The following is a 21,809-nucleotide window of genomic DNA, read 5'->3' on the forward strand; positions in this document are numbered from 1 at the left end:
TGTGACAGCTGTACTCCAAGGGCATACCTGAGTTTCCTCTCCCCTTTTTATTCTCTGCTTCTGCTGACTCATGCCAGCACAAGAGCAGCCAAGCCACGCCACTAAAATCCTTATATCACACCATTCTACTCGCTTTTCCTGCTATAGACCTATCTTTGACCACACTGAAAAAAGATGGGAGCTGCCTGCATCTATCAGTGATTCATCACTGGGGATACAAGGAGCTACTTAGATGTGGATCTCTATTCCCTGCTGTTCCTCAATTACCTGTTTTGATTTTGTATGCCCATAGGTAGAAAAGTGATCTTTACTTGTCTGTATCCCTAGCAGGGCAATTCTATATATGTGTACTTAAAGTAAGTCCCACTGAATTAATCAGGCTGCCTTTAAGAGAAAATAACAATAGCAGTTATAGCAGAAGAGAAAATAACTATAGCAGTTCTAACTGTGTATTTATATTTCTCCTAATATATGGTATCCTGGTAATAGATTATTTAATCATCAGACTGTTTTCAATCATGTCTTATGATATACTCTTCTATGCTTCCAGTAAAAGAAACTCTATCCCTCTGCTTTTTAAATATTACCCTTTCTCTTAGTGTGGACATCCAGTTGCCTACTCCTCCACCCGTGAACAAAGTCAAAGTTGTCTCTCGTTTCCTGTATTCGTTATGACCAAAGGATCAGAATTAACACTCAGTTTTGTGACTTGCTACAGAAGGGCATGTAACCAATACAGAGATAGGACATCTGGTCACAGTGAAATAACATTTGAAACCAAGACGTGTCAGGATCTGCACTGGAATTCCTTTTATGCGTGAGGCAAGGCAACACAGTGATGGCAATTTGTAACTACAGGAGAAATAAGAAGGGCTGGGCATTTTTGGTGACCAGTAGCACTCTGTTGCAGGCTGTGGTGGTTGCTGTCATGTAGTCAGTCTCCAAACCTGCACATATTTTAGCCATTGTTTTGATCCTGTGTGCTTGTTTTAAGATAGAGAGAGAAGATGAAATAAATTGTTCTTTCTTGTCCACCAGTCCTTAAGGAAGGATCAGAGCTCTCCTGCCTTTTTTTTTGGCACTTTGCTAGCTCCCTAATTTCCTAAACTGATCTTTGTAGCAAACAGAATCTTAATCCCTTCTAGTATACTTCAAATGCCTGCAAAAAGCTCTATGGGTTGATTTTTACTCTTTCTGTAAGTAGCTTATATAAGCTATAAGTAGCTTTCCTAGCAACTCCCCCTAAGTAAAACTGATAGAATCAGAACTATGAAACAGAAAAATGCAGAAGCACAGTTGTCCAAACAAATAGCTATAAATGCAGCCAGGAGGGAAAGCCAAATTTTTGAGAGCAAATTGCATTAGGAGAATAGGCCAAAGCTTGCTTCAGGTGTTCTGTGAAGCAACCCAAGTAGATCCTTTCCAATCAATCTGGAACAAAGAGTTAGTGCTTCAGACCCAGGAAAATATAGTAATGGACAGACAGGAAGTCAAAAGAAACTGACAGGCCAAGGCACTTGCGATACTATTCAAAACAAGTTATTTGGACTGGCAGTTGGATTGGGATAAAAGGTTTCAAAAGAATATGTAAATATACTTTGATTGGTCATTTCATCCAGGAAGAAATTCTATAGGACATGGTTCTGGGCAACACTGGTACTATTTTAACCACAAAGCCACTTCCTTCCAGAATACAGAATACAGTCCTTACACTATATGTTGTAGATGACTCCTGTTTTTTCTTCTTGGGCTACTGGTTCTTTTGGGTTATTTAAGATGTTTTGAAGGGCTTTAGTTGGTTTGTGTGCTACGGTGATGCCATGTGGTTGTAATAGTCTGTTGGTTATTTCTGAGACAATTCTGATGTATGGCAGTGTTATCCTTTTCATAGCTTGTATTGGTTATGCTGTAGTGGGTTGAGTGGTCAGGCATTTTTTGATAAAATTGCGTGGGTATCCTTTTTGTTGGAAGGTGTTGTATAGGTGGTCTGTGTTCTTTTTCTGCTGTTCTGGGTTGCTGCAGTGCATTTGTGCTTGTCTGAATAATGTTCTTACACAGCTCCTCTTGTAGGAGGTTGAGTTGTTACTTTGGTAATGGAGCACTTGGTTAGTGTGGGTTGTTTTTTGATAGACTTACGCTTCTAATTTGCCGTCATTTCTTCTGCTGATGTGGATATCCAGGAATTGTTGTTATCTCCTTTAGTATATTTGCATTGTTAAGTGAATTCTACTTTGGTTTCCTGCCTTACAAAATTTTATCTAGCTATCATTATCAGAAATGCATCATCATATAAGAAAGGAATATTTTCTGTTTTCCAAGCTAAATATAATAAATTCCTTCAGTCTTTATTTATATGTTTTCTGTAACCCATCTTTATTTTACTTTTCTGAACTTATTCCAGTTTGACTGCAATTCTTTTAAAAATGCAGCACCAAGAACTATATATTGTACTTAAGCACTTACAAATACTGTAGGGCAAAATGAAATGAAATTATCCTCCCTCACTTTGTACTCTCTTCCTTACCCTAAAGAACACGAAGCTATGGCAGTGACTTACCATATTTTTCCGACTATAAGACGATACTTTTTTCTAAAATCCTTACCCTAAAAACTGAAGGGCGTCTTATGCAAGGAAGTCAGCCAAGAATCACGCGGTTCCAAACTGCCCATACTTTGTTTCTGCAGAGAGGCTTCCTCCTATTGCTAACCTCCAATCACGTGTGAAATAGCCTTGTCTCCCAAACAGACTTCCTCCAATCACGAGCCTGATGTAACTGACGTCAGCTGATGCTGAACAAACCAATTAGAGGGCTGATTGCAGAGACAAGCTATCTGCAGTTTCACTCATGCTTGAATGTAATCAGTTAAGCAAAAGAGCCTGGAAATAGAGCTGCAGAGAGACGGTTTGGACCTCCTCCCACCGAGTGTATCAGGTCAATGTTAACTAATTACTAAATAAAAATGTGTTCTGCACTATCTTTAAAATATTGATTTTTTAATTTTGGGCTGGAAAAGTGGGGGTTGTCTTGTACATGGGGGCGTCTTATTGTCAGAAAAATACGGTATATTCAGTTCCTAATTAACTATAGTCCTGGGATTTTTTATATTTTCCCCATACAGGTAGTCCTCAACCTACAACCATTCGTTCAGCTACCCTTCAAAGTTATGACAGTGTGAATAAATGGTGGCTACGACCAATCCTTGGAGTTCCAGCTGTCCCAGTACCCTTGTGATCATGTGATTGCGATCTGGGTGCTTGACAACCGGTTCGCAGTGATTGCGGCAGTGTCCCACAATCACGATTACTATTTGCAACCTTTCCCTGCTGGCTTCCCCAGAAAGTCAACAGGGAAGCCGGCAGGGAAGGTCGCAAGTTGCTGGGATGTCTCCCCTCCAGCCCCCACAGCGCCTCTATGCTTGTGCCACACTGGCCACTTGTGCACCCCCTCACATCCCTGTGAGCCCTCCCTGACCTGCATCGCACCCTCATGCACCCTCGTGCATCCTCCCCAACCTGTGGCACACCCTTGTGTACCCTCCGCAACCCATGCTGTGCCTCTTGTGCACCGTCTTGCACCCTCCCCCTTGCATCCTTGCGTATCCTCCCTGAACCATACTGCAGCTCTCTCTCACCCCCTCACGCACCCTCCCTGACTTGCACACTGCCTCTCACACACCCTCTCACGCCCTTGTGCACCCTCTCTGACCCATACATTGTCTCTCGTGCACCCCCATGAACACTCCCCGACTTTCCCTCACACCCTCTACAACCCTCTCCGACCTGCATGGCGCCTCTCACGCACCATCCCCAATCCTCCCCCACATCCCCGCACACCCCTTGCTCCCTTCCCCATCTGGCAGCAGCCACTTAGCTGCCTGAGGGCCTGGGACTTGCAACTTCCTGCCAGCTTCTCACCTGACTTTGGTCCCAGTTGCCGTCATAAGTTGAGGACTACCTTTATAGTACTACAGTGCTATATCCCATCCTGCATTTGTTCATTTGATGGACAGTGTTTTGGCCTACATGTTGTTGCATTTGTCTTTGTGGAGTTTTGCCCCATTTTCTATCTATCAAAGTCATTCTGTAGTCTGTTTGTATCTACTATGATATTTGTGTCATCTGCTTATTATATTTGTGGATGACACAAAGTTGGATTCCCTTTTTACTTAAGTCATGTCTAAAGATGTAAAAAAATATTGGCCCTAACACTGTAGCCTACTTCCAGTTTGACAAGATGTCATTGATAAACTGTTTTTTCAGTGAGCTTTGAATATACCTGACAGTATGATCACTTAGTTTCCATTTAACTAGATGGATAATAAAACATGATGGGAGATTTCATCTGATGTTCAAAATCCACAGTGGGTAACAGATTTCATGACGCAAGATACTTAAAAGAAGCAGCATATGGAGAAGCAACAAGAAAACCCAAACGTCATCCAGGAAGCTGGATAACGTTTGCTTCAGAAAAATAGAAACCCTGTCCTAATGAGAATGAAAAGGACACAAATTCTGGCTGAAAAATATGGATTGATAATAAAGACTGCAAAAAAAAAAAAATGAGAGTACAGTAAGAAACATAAATGGAGATAATAAGAATTTTAAATATATTTAAAACAAAACCAGCCAGAGAAATAGTTGGGCCATTGAAACAACAAAGCAGTGGAGGGGATATGAAGATTGCAGAGAAAATAATTGAATGAATTATTTGCATCTGTCTTTACTACAGAAGGTATAGTATATTTCAGTCTGTACTGACATTCTCAAAAAGAGAATTTTCTTCTAAAAATTCAGATGCAAAATTTCTGACCTTCTAGCACAAATACCTAATATGTCACTCAAATAAGACTCAGTGCCAAAAAACTGGAGGGTAGCCAGCGTGACACCTTTTTTAAAAAGGGAGTCAGGGCAGAGCTGAGAAATTACAGGCCAGCTAGCTTGATGTCTGAGAGGCAAATTGGTAGAAGCATTAATGAAAGAAACAGAAGTCTTCCTGAAGAAAAATCAGCATGGAGTCCACAAAGTAAATCCTGTTTCACCAACATTTGATAACTATTTGAGGTATATGGATACTGAACAAATATTCAAAAAGCCTTTGACAAATTTCTCCTAGAGGATTAACTTAGCTGTGGGATAAGAGTATCTGGCCTATTCTGGATGGATAACTGGTTAAAAGAATAAAAAGTATCCTTTTCTACATCATATCTTTAGAGAAAAAACAATCTTGGAATTGCTCTTTTCAGATGTATGTAGAATATGTTTTATTAATTAAGCAGCAAACAGCTGCATGCTTTACTAGGGTAGGCTTTCACAACCAGTATCTGTTGGCTAGTATTGGGCTTCAGAGTTTAATGATTGTGGTCTAGACAACAGATTTCCTGACATTTCAGCAGCAACAGTAGCTAGTATCTTTGTAGGCAAGGTGGTCTGAAGATGCCAGCCACACCACTTCTGGTGAGGCCATGGTGAGCTAGATGTTCCTGCTGAAGTGGGATGGCGTTTACACCAGCAAAATCTCTCCAGAGAAAGGAGAGATCATGAGATTGCCTGTGCACACTCTGGACAGCTGGCCCTCGTGAGTAGTCTGCAGGAACCAAGGTTTTTGTGGTCGGCTTATGAGTCGAGCAGCTGGACTCATCAGGGATTCCATCTAAGCTCACAGTTGAAACGCAGCCTTTATGGACAAAAAGGTCAACCGAGCCTCATTTCTTAATCACCTTTGGAATTAGTTTTTATTGCTTTTGAAATACCAAGAATCTTAGGAACAGCAAGTTTTTAACGCATTCACTGGGTGAGTTTCCTTCTCCTTAGTGAAAGAAGTTTTAGATACAATTTTATGTTTTAAATACAATTTTAAGGACTTAGAAAAATATTACTTTTTGGAATAAACAGCAAAAGAGTGCTTAGAGTACTGATTTTGGAAAGTTAAAAATGGACTGAGGGTCCAGATGGATTAGGAATAAAAATTTGAAATTAATTAAATCCTTCCCATGGGAAATTTGTTGTTTGGGTTCTTTGAAAAAAAACATGATAGGATGGGACTTTGATGGTTGGACACTAGAGGGAACTAGAAGAAACTAAAGATTACAATTAAAGGAGAAGAATACTTAAATTTGACTCATTAAAGAATGGAGCAAAATACTTTAACAGTGGATGTTTGAAGGATATTTTTGAAAAATGGACTCAGAAATTAATTTTAAGAATGTCTGACACCATAGATAGATGGTGTGTTAATGGTTTCACAGAAGAGGAACAAGCTATACTGGATAAGACTGAAATTGATTTTAATGTGGATGTGAATATGACAAGGTACAAGAACGATATGGAAAAAGATAATATACTGGACATACAAATGAATGGTTGATGCCTTGATACTTAAAGGGGTTATACAAATATCAAATCAGAACAGTGATTTGGATAACCATTTTTTTACTGGATGTACAAAAGAGATCTGTTAAAGTTTTGAAGGATTCTCTGCGAAGGGACAAAGAAAAAAATGAAAAGAAATCGTTCTAGGATGTTATTTGAAGAGATTAAAAACCAAGATTGTTAAAAGTATAAGGAAGGAATATAGAATTGGCTTATTTGATCAAGATTAAAATAGATATGTAACTATCTCTGATACCCTTAATGGACTTTTGCTGATAAGGAATGAATGAATGAATGAGGCTTTTGGATTTCGTTTATAGTTAAGAGATGAGATATGGGAAAAAGAGAGCAATTGTTGTATTTTAAGAGATGGTGATAAGTTACTAAAATCATTTATACTTGTGATGAGGGGGGAAATTACTTCTTTATATACTTTCTTTTTTTCTTTTTTCTTTTCTACACTTTCTATTTTTTTATTATTTTTTTTGTGGTTTGTATTAGTTGTATTAGCTTTTCTAAATGTAATCTCTAATAAAATTATTACAAAAAAAAAAAAAAAGATGCCGGCTACAGTTGCCAACAAAACATCAGGAAATCTCTTGTCTAGACCATGGTCACTAAACCCTAAAGCCCAACACTGCTCAGCTGCATAATTGCTTGTCTAGATAGTCTCTATTCCTTCATACTTAAGACATACATTTGAAAAATATACCAGATTTCTATTATAATGTGCACAGATGAGGACCAAACCAGAGATGGTAAGGTATATATATTCCCCGGACAAACTATATTTTTTTAATGTCTGAAACAAAACATAACTGTGAAAAGCTATGAATCTGAATCTGTGATCACACTTCTGTTCAATATTTTTTTTATTTGGGTAGTATAGGATTTTCGTAAACTGTTGGCATCAAAACAATTTGCCATTTCCCTTTATTTATACTCCTGTTATTTTTCTTTTCTCCAAAGCATCTATCCTCTATTTACCACAGCAGGCTTTTGCTTTTAAGCAGTTGTTGCATTTAAATGTTTTCAATCTAGTCTAAACTATTAGACACAGATTTTACAAACTTCTGTATTTTCCTTTCATTTTATTAGCTGCATTATATAATTAAATCTGTGCATGAGGCATATATTACATAAATGTACATGCATATCATATAAATAAAACTAGAAGGCAAAGCTAAAAGAACAATAAGTATCCTATATAAAGTAGCAAATTGCATTCTTTTAAAGAATATTCACTCTTCCCAGCAATAATCCTTCAAACTAAAGCTTATTGCTCTTTAAATAATAAATATAGGGTATGCATTGTTGATCAGATCTTAAAATGGATCTGAATAGCAATATATGAAATAATGTATTTTCATTAAGAGTCTTCTTTAGGGCATGCATTTTAAATTAGGAAATCTTCTGGGGCAAGATTTTTCAGCCTCCTATAAAAGACTTTACCATGGGTAGGTTCCCATGTTCTTTTTGGGGGCTCACATCCATGCAAACCTAACATGAAAAGAACTGCACATGTCCAGATAATATATTAATTTTGAAGAGTTCTGAAAGAACCAGAGATTAACTACTTAAGTGGTTACAAATTTCTCTTCCTACCTTTCTTCTCCATCTCAGCTCAACAGGAGGTATGCAGTATATGTTCACATACACGTTTTAAAAATCAATTTCTTTAAGAACAACACATTTCTTTTAAGTCACTATTTCCCTTTACTGAATGCTATCATAAGACCAAAATGCCTTTGTTTTGTTATAATGAAAGGACTTGTCCTATCATATTCCTGTGATTGCTAACAATCTGTTAAGACAGATCAACATGTAAAGGAAATTATCCATAGGAAGCAGTTGTTCAAACATTTTGTGCTAGAAGTTTTGTGATTACTTAATGTGCTCATTTCCCCTCTTCAGAGTAATTGTTGTTATGTTGAGCTTAGATAACTTTTTATAAATTGCATTTAGATTGCCTGCATACACAGGAAAATATCCCTCCTGTTCTGAAGGTGAATGGAAAAAAATCCTTATCAGAAAGAAAATTCTACAATAGAAACAGTTGCTGAGGGAGGTGATTAGCTCCTCTTTATCAGAGGTTGGGCAGCCATTTCACTGGAAAACTATTTAAGTTCAGTTCCTGGATTGAGGAGGACATTGGATTGAGCAGTACCCTAATAGCCCTTTCCAGATCTGTGATTCTGTATGTAGAGATGCAGCAGAGAACTAGTTTCTCAGGAGTTCAGAGAAGGGAACAGAGGGACAAATATGAAAAGGGAAGGGGCAATGAATATCATGGCTGACATGAAATGTCCTCTCCTCAAAAACCTCCTATGGGGAGAATTCATATGTTGGTGATTTATGCTTCTGTTTTGGAACTTTCTGTCTTAATGTATTACCACTATGAAAAGAAAAAAGACTTGGTGACGTGGTTGTGATGGTGCCTTGGTGGTTGATGATGATTGTTATTGTTGTGGGGGCAGGCAGTACCATTATGGTGGTGATGGGCATGGGGAGATGTTGCTCTCAGAGACTTCCAGCTCTTTGTGCTCAACCCCGAGACCAGGCCATCAGAACTTTGGAGGCCTTGGCTTCCAAGAGGAGAAAATGACTGACCGATGCATCCTTGAAGAGCGGGGATGACACTGAGGTGGAGAACTGTGACCGAGCAGTGAGCGCATACCAGCAGAGCTTCTCCGGATAAGGAGAAGCTGAAGAGGTTGCCCACGTGTGCTTCAGAAGGCAGCTTCCCACGAAGAAGCCTGCAGAAAGCCTGCAGACAACTCACAAGTAAGAGCACCAGAAGCTGAGGAAGAGAGATCGTGCTTGCAGCCTCAGCAGAGCTTGTAATGGACACCAGGTCTGACCTAACTCCACTTTCTAAAATACATTTGCATTATAATTACTTAAAAGCCATAGAGATCTTTGGAGCAGCAGAGCAGTTAGATGTCCTGGTGAGTGTTCCTATGACCCAGGGCATCAATAAAGGGAAATGGAAAGAAATAAATACAAAGATTTAAAAATAAACTACAGCAAAACTCTTGCTAAGAGTTTGGACTATGAAAATTTAAAATGGATAAGGGGTTTGGCTGAATTTGGATTTTGCTTATTTTAAAGTATTTTTGAATTAATTTAAATAAATAAATAGCACATATTTTCATGGGAATGAGGACTGTTTGGATCTTCCAAGAGAAATTATTGGGGGATTTTTTTGAGCAAAACGTCAAGGGCCTGTCGTTAAAAGCATAGACTGTACAATGTGTCGAATGGGACTAATGAGTTAAGAACATAGAGAAAGGGAAAAGAAAAAGGAGAAGGCATCTTTTGGCTGTTGCTTTCCCTTGTTGAACAAATTAAGAGAGAGAGAGAGAGAGTTGGAAACAGCAAAAGAAAGGAGAAGAGGTACATTAACACAGCAAATACCAGGACAAGGCGTTACACCAGGGATGTTACAAATGATATTGGAGGAATGGAGGAAGAATATTATTAAGTCAGTGACATCTTTACTGGCTGAAATATTTGCAAATATGGAAGAGAAAATGAATAAAAAATTGGAAGAATCTGCAGTACAAATGTTTGGAGGAGTTAAACAAATTGGGGAAAAAATGGAGATCCTAGAAAATAAGATGGAAATAACAACCAGAGAAATGAATGAAGATTTGAGTGTGGCATCATCGGAACTAAGAGAGGAAGAAATTTGTCTGAGATCAAGAGTCATTTTGGAACAACCTGGGGAAGGCGTTAAGGAGAGAGCTGTCAAAGTTTTAACAGAATTATGGAATGGGAAGAGGAAGATGAAGGTACAGAAGTGAACAGCGTCCACAGAATTAATACAAAATATGTAAAGATAAAAAATGTTTCAAGAAATATGCCTGTGCACTCTGTCAGGAAGATGACAAGAGATCAAGTTATACAACAAGACTTTAATGCCAATTTAATTCTGCCTAAAGAAATATCTATTAGAAGATCACCTAAGAGAAAAGAATACAAAATCAACTTGTTTGGTTGGGGTAAAATAATAAGTATATCTTTTGTAAAAGATTGAAAACCTTTGATGGACTTTTTGCTGAAAATGGTTAAAAATGACTTGGGTGATTTTTGTTTTTGTTAATTAAAAAGGGTTGAATATGGGGAGAGGGGAAATATGTATGAAATTTTAAAGGGGAAAGGGAGAAAATATGCTTGTTTGTAACTGCTGTAAAGAAAATTGGAAGATGCTTCTTTTTTCTAATGTCTTTTTTTTTTTTCTTTTTTCTTTCCTACAATAAATAAAGTTCAAAATAAATAAAGAACTTTGGAGGTCTTGGGTTTCAGCTGCTGCTGATGAATACCAGGTCAGTCTGTAATAAGGCCTCCCTCACCCATTAAGCAATTGTGGATGAGAAGGCCAACCTGGTGTGAATTACCAAAACCTGGTTGGGTATGGGGGGATCCCCTTTCAGAAATGTGCCCGGGTGGGTTTCAATTGTGGCATCAGCCAAGACTCTGATATATAGGAGATTCTGGTGGCCCTCAGAGGCACTGTTGCACAGATGTGAAACCTTATTTGTGAAATTGGGCTATAAGGATCAGATGGGATAACTGCTTGTGTATTAGACTTGCTGCTGTGCAGCAACCTCTCTGCATGAGCTGTTTGACTCTGGCTAGGCTGTTGGTGGAGTTTCCCAAGCTCATGGTTCTGGAGGATTTGAGCCTTCGCTGGGCCCTAAGAGGCAGTTTAAGAGTACTTGATCCACGTTATTAAAGGTCTAATTCACAGTGTGTGTGTGTGTGTGTGTGTGTGTGGTGGGGGGAGTGTCTCACACCAGATCTGGCTTTGTCTCAGGGCTACGATGATGTGATCTGGAATTAGGGGATGTTGTCATCAATCCTTGTCATGGACAGATCACTCCCTGCTACCTTTGCAGTTTTTCAGGTTGACCCCTGCTGCAAGGAGGAAGAATCTATTCAGTTGGTTTGCCCCAGGCACCTTAGGGACCCAGTGGGTCCTAGAGGGAACTTGGGGTAGTTTCTGAAGCTCTGGTACAGACTTTGCCTGAGGCCTTAGTTGCTGTTTAGAATGGGCAATCAATAGTACCTTGGATCAGATCATGTCTCTGCAACTCTCTATGTAGGTGGATATTGGAGGGCCTCCTGGTTCTCAGAAGAACTTCAGGAGATGAAGTGGCATGAGAGAAGCCTGGAGTAAGTCTGACTGGGCTCAGGTAAGAGCCTATATTAAGGACTACTTTGGGGTTATAAGGGTGATGAAATGTTCCTATTTTTCTGCCCTTATTGCATCTGTATATAGTTGCCCAGCAATCTAGTGACTCAGTCCCTTCTAAGTAAGGAGAAGTTGGGGGGACCCTTGCAGGGCCACTGCAAGTATTATGCCAAGCATGCTAAGTTGCCAGGATTCACTTGGAGCTGACCTTTGACTGTGCTGATCCTATGGAGATGACTGGGGCTCAGTCTTGTTTGGTTATCTGGGCTGATTTTGATCTGGTGATTCCCAAAGAAGTGGACAGTATCTTTGGGATTGTGAGCTCTACTACTTCTGTATTAGACCTGGTTGATCAAGGCCTCTTGAGAAGTGACATGCGGCTATGTTCAAGCAGTGGTGAATGCTTTCTTGCAGAGGGATGTTTCCACTTGCCTTAAAAGAGATGGTAGTCTGCCCCATCCTCAGGAGGCCATCCCTGGACCCAGCAGTAGTAGACAGTTTTCACCCAGCCTCCAATCTTCCTTTTTTGGAGGGAGTTTCCCTTGTGGAGAAGTTGGTAGGCCTGCAGCTCCAAAGGGCTTTGGAGGAAGCAGATTATCTAGAGCTGTTGCAGTCAGGTTTCAAGCCAGGATATAATATTGAAATAGTATTGATCACACTTGTGGATGACCTCTGGCAGGCCTGGGGTGGGGTAGTGTGTTCATCCTGTCCTCCTTGATCTCTTTGAGCTTTCAGTACCATTGATCATGGTATCCTTCTGGACTGGCTGAGAGGGTTGGGTGGCACAGTTCTATGATTCTTCTTCCTCCAAGGTCAGTTCCATATGATGTTGGGAGGGAGGTTCAGCCCTAGGACTCTGGTTTGTGGGGTTCCACAGTGCTCAACTCTCTCCCCGCTTTTATTTAACATCCACATGAAACTGCTAGGTGAGATCATCTGTTGGCACAGGGTTAACTACTCAGTTATACTTTTCTGTCCCGGACCATCCAAATTATGCCATCAAAGTGCTTTCTGTAATGGTATGTGGGAAAGACCTTGGCTGAATGGACCAAGAAATGCTGCCTAGGGAATGATCAGATAAGAGACAGCATAGCCTGCAGCTGGATAGTAGCTGGGGCAAGAGGCTCAGAAGAGACCCTCCCTAGTTTCTAGGGCTGTAAAGGAGATGGTGGGAGAATTGTACTTTCAGACTTGCAAGATTTATGTCAATCTTACTAGGTAGACCAGACAGGAAACATGACTAGAAAAGCTAATTCTACTTTATAGTAAAGCTAAATAACAGAATCTTGCCTGCCCACTATCCAGCTGCACTTTCTCAGTGCCTGGAGGCTATGCGGATAGGGGAAAAAACAGCTTTGGCTCAAACCTGAGAAGACTGAGAGGCTGTGGGTTTTAGGGTCCCCCATATCTAATGACTTTCCATCATTAACTCTGAGTATGGGTCATACTCCCCTAGGCAGAGTTGGTGTCCAATCTGGAGGTTTTCCTGGGCTTTTGACTTCTGTTCAAGAAGTAAGCAGCAGCGATGACCAGGAGGGCCTTTGCACAGTTACATCTTGTGTGCCATTTGCACCTATTCCTAGATTGGCAAGCACTGCTCACAGTCACTCATGCCTTAGTCACCTCCCAATTCAACTATTGCAACACACTTTATATGAGGCTGCCCTTGAAGAGCATTTGGAAGCTTCAGCTAGTCCAAAATGCAGCAGCACATGCAGTATTGGATGTACTATGATACACCCATGTAATATCACTGCTACATGAGTTGCATTGGCTTTCAGTGAACTTCCAGGTACAATTCAAGGTGCTGGTTGTCACCTTTAAAGCTCATCCCACTAGATCTGGCAGAGTGAACATGCTCCATGTCCCATTGGTGAAGCAGTGTGACCTGGTGGGCCCCAGGAACCATGCCTTCTCTGTCACGGAAATTATCTTGTGGAACAGCTTCCTGCTGAGTTATGGACTGCCCTGACCCTATTAGTTTTTTGGAAGACTGTGAAAACCTGGCTCTTCCCCCAGGAACTGGGGCTGGAATATTGATGGAGTTCTGGCATGAGTGTGGCTTTGTTTGATATGTTAATAATGTAATTTTTATGGGCCTCAACTTAGTTTCTTTTGAAATGGTTTTTTATAGTCTAGTTATGTTTTATTTCTGTTCACTGCCAGATTTACTTGAGGTAGATAGCTACATAAATTTGTTAAATAAAATAAAATAAAATAAAATACAGATAAAACATCAGCTTCTTAACCAAGCACTTTGTCTGGATGCTCTGTTACATTATCATAATGAGTCTTGCATATTAGATATTGGTGTTCACATGATACCTTGAACCACATATTAGTCAATCACATTTTACTATCTTCCTGTATGATTATTTTATAGTTCAGTGTGTCATGTTAGTCCAGAAATTGAGTTGAGTAAACCATGGGTTAGTTAATATGGGTAAGCGTATTATACAAGTGCTATAATTAAAAGGTCTGTCTGAAAGGAGCCACTAATGCAAAATGGGATTTGGATAAAAATGTGTATATCTGTTAAGTATTTTGAGTTAGCACTATATCACACACTAATCTATATTACAGAACTACTCAATATTTACTAAGAATTTAAATGAGGCTTCATAAAACATTTGCATGCATTCAAGAAAATGACAATATCTCAAAACATATGGTATAACTTAGTCCTTTCACCTTGAGTACGATGGACTTTGTTAACCTAATAGGGACAAATGGACATGATTAATAGACTCGTGGTTGAAACTTATGGAATCTATAGAGACTGTAGAACTGACTGTGCAAATTTGTCTCATCTTGCTCACTACAGGAAAGAGATGTCTTATGTGCGTTTTATTTTTAATAAAAATAAAAGATAGACTTATTTAGTGTGTTTCATGTTTTTAACAGATTCTTCCTGTCAGGCTAATTCCTCAAAAACATCCAGCTTTCTACAGTTCAACAAAATAATGTTAATAACAGATGAAGAATTTCTGCCATGCCATGCAGGAGAAAAATACTGGGACTTCTATACCAACTGTGAAAATTTTGGATTTTAAACAACATCCTGAAATACATTTTTCCTTCCATGAGAAGTGACATTTTGTGTTTGAATTTTTAAAAATATTATTTTATTAATATTTTAAATTATAAAAATTATAATGAACACCTCCCTTTTAAAATCTGAAAAGAGTGAAACTTTGTGACTATAGCCTGTGGGAGAAAGGAGATTCAGCAATAATGTCAATAAAGATAGTGGAGATGAAATTTCACTCTTTTTCATTTTTGGAAGGACCCAATAATTTATAAGAAAGTAGATATAACTACTTCCCTGTCTCTCTTTTTACATATCTGTCAGCAGATGTAAACTAAGACTTTAAAGCACAGATGGACATTCTTCACATTATGTGACATTCTTCACATGAGCTCCATCATCCAGGTCATCAAGAAAATGTAATTTTAATGTACTGTTCAATGTAATGTATGAATTTTGGCAGGAAAGTTTATTTAAAGGAAAATTAACAAAATATTCAAAGAGAGGAGGTTTATTTTTACATGTGTTAGTTGAATACACTCAATTTCCTCTGTGCATTCATGCGTACAAACTAATAAGATTGATTAGATTTAATTAAGTCATTTTTTTTAAACCTACAATTTAATTTTATCTCAGAAACCTATTAGTAACAGAATAAAACTGTTTCACTTTATTGCTGAATATGAGAAAGTAAAGATAAACATCTTGATTCATATCTGCAGTAGTTAGCTGTTGCCTAAGCTGGAAAAAAAGTTGGTTGCGTTGTTTTATAATGGAGATCCTTATATGTTAGCAATGATGCCAGCTGTAATTTTTAGCATTGTGGCTTGTGAAACAGTTACCTGAATACTGGGCACATTTTTGAAACTCAAAAGTGCACAATTTTGAAGCTATTTATCTTCACACCAGGACAGTCCTGCTGGACATAAAATTACCTGCTTGCTATTTAACACACTCATGATTAAGGGCAATAGAATTAATATTTAAGAAGGGAAAACCCTGTGGGAAGAATTATGATCCATTCACCCAATAATTGAATTATACTGTCTACTTGAGATAATGGAATGTATTTTCCAATAGCTGTTTTTAAGTCCACAAATGGATGCTAATTATCAGTTCTTTGTTCAAAATCACCTATGAACATTTACCAAGCAGAACAAACTTTTTTTCCAGATAGAATAACCTCCTTGAACTAAGTATAGCATCAGCTTTATTCTATGTATCAGCCTCTGAAAGGACTGCACATGTCTTACATTTGCTTTTTTCCCTAGAATATCTGTAGCACTGCAAATGTCCTTTCCTTGGATTAAACAAAACATTAAAGCTGTTAAATGGAGATATTTGTGATCTCCAGCTTGTAAAGAAGTCAAGGAAGTGCTGCAGACTATTTCATAGCAGTCTTTCAACAGCTTGCTGTGAGGGATCCTAAAATAGTGGTACTGAAGTGATTGATTATTGGCTTAGGCAACAGGATAATATCAGATATTACCACAGGGCTAAAGGAAATAAAACTTTAGAAAGGAGTTATGTTTTGTGCTGACACTGTTGGAAACAACTCTAATTCAAATGTCAAAATTGTCATGAAATTAAAAAGTTACATTAGGATGAGGAGTAATATATTTTAAACAAGGCTAATTGAGTCCCGTTTGTCCTTTCAGCCCTGTTATGTTGTAATTGTGTTTTTCCTTTGTTACAAGAAGCATAATGGAAAGATGTGTTGACAATGCAGCATTAGTTCATATTCAAGTTTTATGTGCAGGAATGCCTGTTAAATGTATGAAGGATTTATTTTGGATTTATTTCACTGTTTACTTGACTAATTGTTTAACCTGTTTTATTTGTAAAACTCAAAACATTTAATAAATGAATAACATCAGCAATCAGGCTTTGTAGCAGCATTTTATATTAGGTTTCTTATAGATGAACATAATGTCAAGATCGAGAGTGATAAGTAGGAAGTAGGAAACTGACTAGATATTAGAAGTGGGAGAGACCATTTGTAAATCCCTATTTCATCTGTATTTGGTCTTACTAAAGTATAAATTCTAGGTTTATTATCTTTCTTTGACAGCAAACATTGTAAAACTTTGTGCATATGTAACAGCACAGAATTGCCTAGCGTAGTGACTGCTGTTTTCCTTAGGGATAAAATTCAAGGGCAAAGTCCAAGATACATGTGGCTGTTCATTCATCTTCTGCATTAATTCTAGAAACAATACTAGAAAGACAGAATGAAATTAAAAAGTACAATTTTCTAAAAAGGCAATGGAAATAGATATGTATTCATTATTGAAACAAAGAATTTATTCCATGTTTACATGAAAAACAAACAAGTAACAAACAGAATTCAGTTTGTTATACTTTGAATTTGAGCAATGGTTGAGATAGCAAAAAGGAATTAGCACAGCAAAAAGGTTCTGATTAATGTCTTGGAAACTCAACTCCTGTTAAAGCAACAGGTTGGATTTGGGGCCTTCTTGGACCAGGATGTCCAGCGTCCTCTACAAGGGGTTGTATTTGGTGACATGTTGGTGCAGAATGCGGCAGCTAGATTACTGGCAGGAGTACCCCAATTCCTAAGTTGCCAACATTACTTACCGGTATGCTTCTATACCCAATTCAAAGTGCTACTCGTAATTTTTAAAGCCCTTTGCTTTAAATTGCACATTGCACCAGGATATAATAATAATAATAAAAAAAATTATTACAGTCATAGACCAATACAACTAAAAATGCACATAACATGTCTACTTAAATATCTTAAATATAATGATGTCAAGTAAAATCTATATCATAAGTATAATTTGGCCACCTAAATGTTATTTATACATGAAGTCAAACAGCCTATCCTGTAATGTTATTTATTACACTACATGATTATTACTCCTTAAATTATAATATCCTACCATTATTAATCGTTAGCTAAAATAAGGTGATGATAAAATGATAATATCTAAAATTGAAATGTGTTGGTGATATTTCTGTCTGTTTTTTCATGATCACCTACTTAGTCCACCCGTACCAAATCGATTCCACTCAGCAAGGCCCCCTGACTCTCAAAGTAGTATTTTCAGGTCTCTTTGGGAACTGTTAATGCAAACTAAAATACTAGTTGGCTATAATCCATTACTGCAAAACCTTTCAGCAGCTTCCTATCCGATGTTGACATCTTTATTGCTGCCGTGCAGAACCTGGCTACCTGCGCTGTAACATAAGGCCGGTCATCCATGAGAAGCATTTGAAGATAATCTGATTCTTGACGGCCAGGCTGCTTGCTGATCAGGGGTGTGAGCAATTTACTCCGTGGGACTTGGTAAAAGATACAGCGGAGGAGAACATGGCCCATGTCTTCTACTTCCTTGGCATCACAAGGGCAAAGTCTTGCAGCTAATGGAATTTTTTTGTATTTGCCATCCAGCACCGCTGAAGGAAGAACATGGCAACGGGCTAGAGAGAATGCTTTCTGCTGACTGGGGAGCTCAAGTTGCGCTAGATATCTGGCAGCAGTGACTGTATACTTGCTACATGGCGGGGACAAAAAGGATGGAACCTTCCCTAAATCTGCTTGACGTTCAATATCTTCTGTCCTTTGCTTTATGGCCATTCTTGCTTGCTCATAATCCATTGCTAGAATCCCAGCCGAAGAATAGCCTAACTTAGAGAGGTTGAGCTTGATATCCTTTTTCCACAAGGATTGAAATGTATCTTGAAGGATAAGTGGAGCTAGGCCCTGCGGGTAGTGCTTTATTTTTAGCCAAAAATTCAGCGAAGCTAGGCGCACTGCACCAGGATATATCAAGCAATGCCTTGCCAGGAGAGAATCTGCCTATCCAGTCCAGTTCCTAGGGACGGCCTCTTGAGGGTCTCTCATTGTGTGGCTCATGGGGTGACAAATAGGCAACAGGCCTTCTCAGTAGTGGCCCCCACTGTTTGGGACACTCTTCCCCTGGAAGTATGAATGGCCCAAACCTTGCTCACTTTTTACAAACAAAACATCTTGTTCCAGCATGTTTTTGGCTGTTTCTTGTTCTTAGTGCCTTGTTATGTTATGTGTTTTATTTCTATTCTTTCTTGCGAGAGAAAATATCCATCGTACATTCTTTCTAACGTGAGACAGGGCTGGGAGGCAAGGGAAGTTCTGACAGATGGTTAGAGTGGTGGGATTAGCCATCTGTCAGAATCTGATTTCTGAGGAGGGTGGATCCAGAGATAAGGAAATTAAAAAATGTGGGTGAGTAGAGATACTAATATCAGTGTTAGTCTGACCCCGGAGAAGGCATTTTATAGCCTGATGTCACAACTGAGAACTTATTTTGTATTTCTCAAAGACTGTCTCTCCTTTTTGTCTATGTACAGAAAACCCCGGGTTAAGGGTTCTCTGACCCTGCATAAACACACTTTCCCCTATTAGACTTATAGCAACAACTTGCTGTTAAGAACATTGTTGTTTCTGATGTAACATCTTTGAACTGGCTCCCTCAAATCCCACAAGAACAGTTTTCCCCATCTTTGCCTGAGTCTTGCATTCTTTTCCTTTTTTAAAAGTTGTAAATTTAGCAAAAATAAGAACTTAACTCTCTAAACACTGCACATACTATTTACAGATAGGACTCATGTAACAATAACACAGAACATCTTCATGATTACAACACAGAGAAAAAGGATATCACAAATTCCTCTTTTTACAACTGACGGCATTTGCCTGTGAAGTCTTGTTCTTTATTAGAAATAAACAGAAACTTCAGCTTTGCAAAATGTGTTTTTGCAATGCTGGAAATTTTACAATGAGCAATGGATGGAACTGTATACAACCAAGCTGACTAAATACAAATAACAGCTTCCCATGAGACAGGCTAAAGTTGGTATGAAAGAGATTACAAATCCTTTATTTAAAGTCCCTACCCATTACTAAAAATGCCTGATTCCATTTTTTAAAAGTTCCACACCGTCCTGTTGTAATTTAGTTAGAAGTCATAGAATCATAGAGCTGAAAGGGATCTTGGGATTTTCTGCCCAGGACAGGAATCCTCAGACCATCCTAGATAAATGGCTGCCTAATCTTTTCTTGGAAATCTCCAGTGATGGAGCAACCCCGGCTCCAGGAATAGGCCGTTCTACTTTTTAATAGCTCTCAAGGTTAGGAAATTAGCTGCATTTCTCTCTGTAAAGCTTCCACCCATTGCTTCTTGTTGGGCACTGCAGGGAATAAATCCACATCCTTTTCCTTGTGACAGCCCTTAAACATTGGAAGACTGCTATCATGTCTCCCCTTAGTTTTCTCTTCTTTCAGTTAAACACACCCAGTTCTTTTAACTATTCTTCGTAAGATTTAGCCTCTGAGCTGCTCACTATCTTTGTTGCTCTTCTCTATAGTTCCTCAGCATCCTTCTTGTATTGTTGTAATCAAAACTGGACACAATATTCCAGTTGCAGTCCTACCAGTGAAACTTAGAGCAGAAATATAACTTCCCATGATCCCAACGTTATGCTTCTGTTGATGCAACTTAAGATTGTATTGGCTCTTTTGGCAGTTGCAGCACATTGCTGGATCATCCTTCTCACAAGTATGACCACTGAGCCATGTAATACCTATCTTGTACTTGTACATCAGATTTTTCCTACCTAATTACAGGACCTATATTTCTCACTGCTGAACTGCATTTTGTTGGGAAAGGCCCAGTGTTCAAGTCTATCGAGATCCTTTTGAACTTGAGCCTTTCTTCTGAGGTGTTAAAAATCCTCCAACTTTGGGTTGTCTGCAAATTTGCTGACCATCCCTTCTATTCCCTCGCCTAAGTTGTTTATAAAAATGTTGAAGAGCACTATAATGGTATGTGGGAGTGACCGTGGGAAACAGGGGGAACAGCCAGAGCCAGGGGAAAGGTTGGATAAGAGGCAGCTTAGTCCACAGCAGGAATGTGGGCATGGCAAATGTCTCAGAAGGGACCCTCCCTAGTTTCTTGGGCTGTAAAGGCAACAGGAAAGAAATGCAAGATTCTGTTAATGTAACAACCTTACAATAAAGTAGAATTAGTTCATCTGGGTGTGCTTCCTGTCTGGACTACCTCACAAGGCTGACAAGCATTGGGCCCAGAACAGAACCCTCAGGTACTTCACTGCTTACCTCTCTCCATATAGACATGGATACATAAGGACACATGTTAGGTATGGTGATTCAGCCAACTGTGAACTGTGGTAGGAGACCATCCATCTCACAGTGTTCCATTTTATCAAGAAGGTGGCTATGGTCAATTTAATCAAATGCCTTATTGAAGTCTAGGTACACTGCATTCACAGCATTCCCTTGCTCTACTAATCTAGTCTCTTTGTCAAAAAACAAAACAAAAAAAACAGTAAGCTTAGTCTGGCTCAACCTATTTTTAACAAATCCATGCTGGCTTCTTGTAATCAGCTGGTTCTTTTCTAAACACTTGCAAACCCACTGCTTGATCTTTTCTAGGATTTTCCCAGGCATTGATGTCAAACAAGCTGACTGGTCTATACTTTCCTGGTTCCACTTTCCCCCTTTTTTTTAAAGATTGGAACAACATTAGCTTTTCTTCAAATTCTGGCACCTCTCCTGTACTCTATGAGTTCTCAAAGATTATACCTAGTGGTTCTGAAATCACATCCACCAATTCCTTTAGCACCCTGGGATGTAATCCATCAGGTTCCAATGACATGAATTCATTAAAAATAGCTAGGTGTTACTCTCACCACTTTTGGCTTCTGTCCCCCATGGTACATCTTCTGACAAGTTGGACCACGTTTTCCTTTTGTGAAAAGACAGATGGAAGATAGAAATGAAGCAGTTCAACCTTCTCCCTGTGGTCTGTCACCCCCTTGCCATGTTTTCCAACCAATGGACTGACTTTTCTTTTATTCTGCTCATACCCAAATAAGCCTTTGTCTTTTTGTTATTTTTATGTTCATTGCAATGCTCAGCTCTTCCTGACCCCATCCTTACAGATTTGGGCCATTTCCTTAGATTGGGCTTTTGTCATATGCCTCTTTTTCTATTTTTTAAAACTTGTTTTTGTTTGTCAGGTCATCAGAGAGCTCTTTATGCATCCACACTGGTTGCATCATTTGTCTCAACCTTTTTCTTTCTATTTGGTATTGTTTGTGTTTAATTATCTTATTTTTCTAAATTTCTCAACCCTCCTGAACTGTTTTCTCTCCAGGACTTCCACCTATGGAATCCTTCCTACTTT

General features: G+C 38.8%; 1 protein-coding gene across 1 annotated transcript in view; it reads left to right on the forward strand.

The window, feature by feature from the left end:
• ANKRD31 (ankyrin repeat domain 31) overlaps positions 1-16,494 on the forward strand; it is a 79,817-nt gene extending 63,323 nt beyond the window's left edge. The window contains exon 19 of the mRNA XM_088130366.1: positions 14,472-16,494. Within this exon, the coding sequence (XP_087986492.1) occupies positions 14,472-14,620 (149 nt within the window). The 3' untranslated portion in view covers positions 14,621-16,494. The remainder of the gene's footprint in view (positions 1-14,471) is intronic.
• The last annotated feature ends 5,315 nt before the right edge of the window (positions 16,495-21,809 follow it).

This window comes from Python bivittatus, unplaced genomic scaffold (genome assembly GCF_059951505.1).
Source record: "Python bivittatus isolate LINGU-HERP-01145 unplaced genomic scaffold, Pbiv_v1 ctg000850_np1212, whole genome shotgun sequence".
In the NCBI taxonomy this organism is placed as follows: domain Eukaryota; kingdom Metazoa; phylum Chordata; class Lepidosauria; order Squamata; family Pythonidae; genus Python; species Python bivittatus.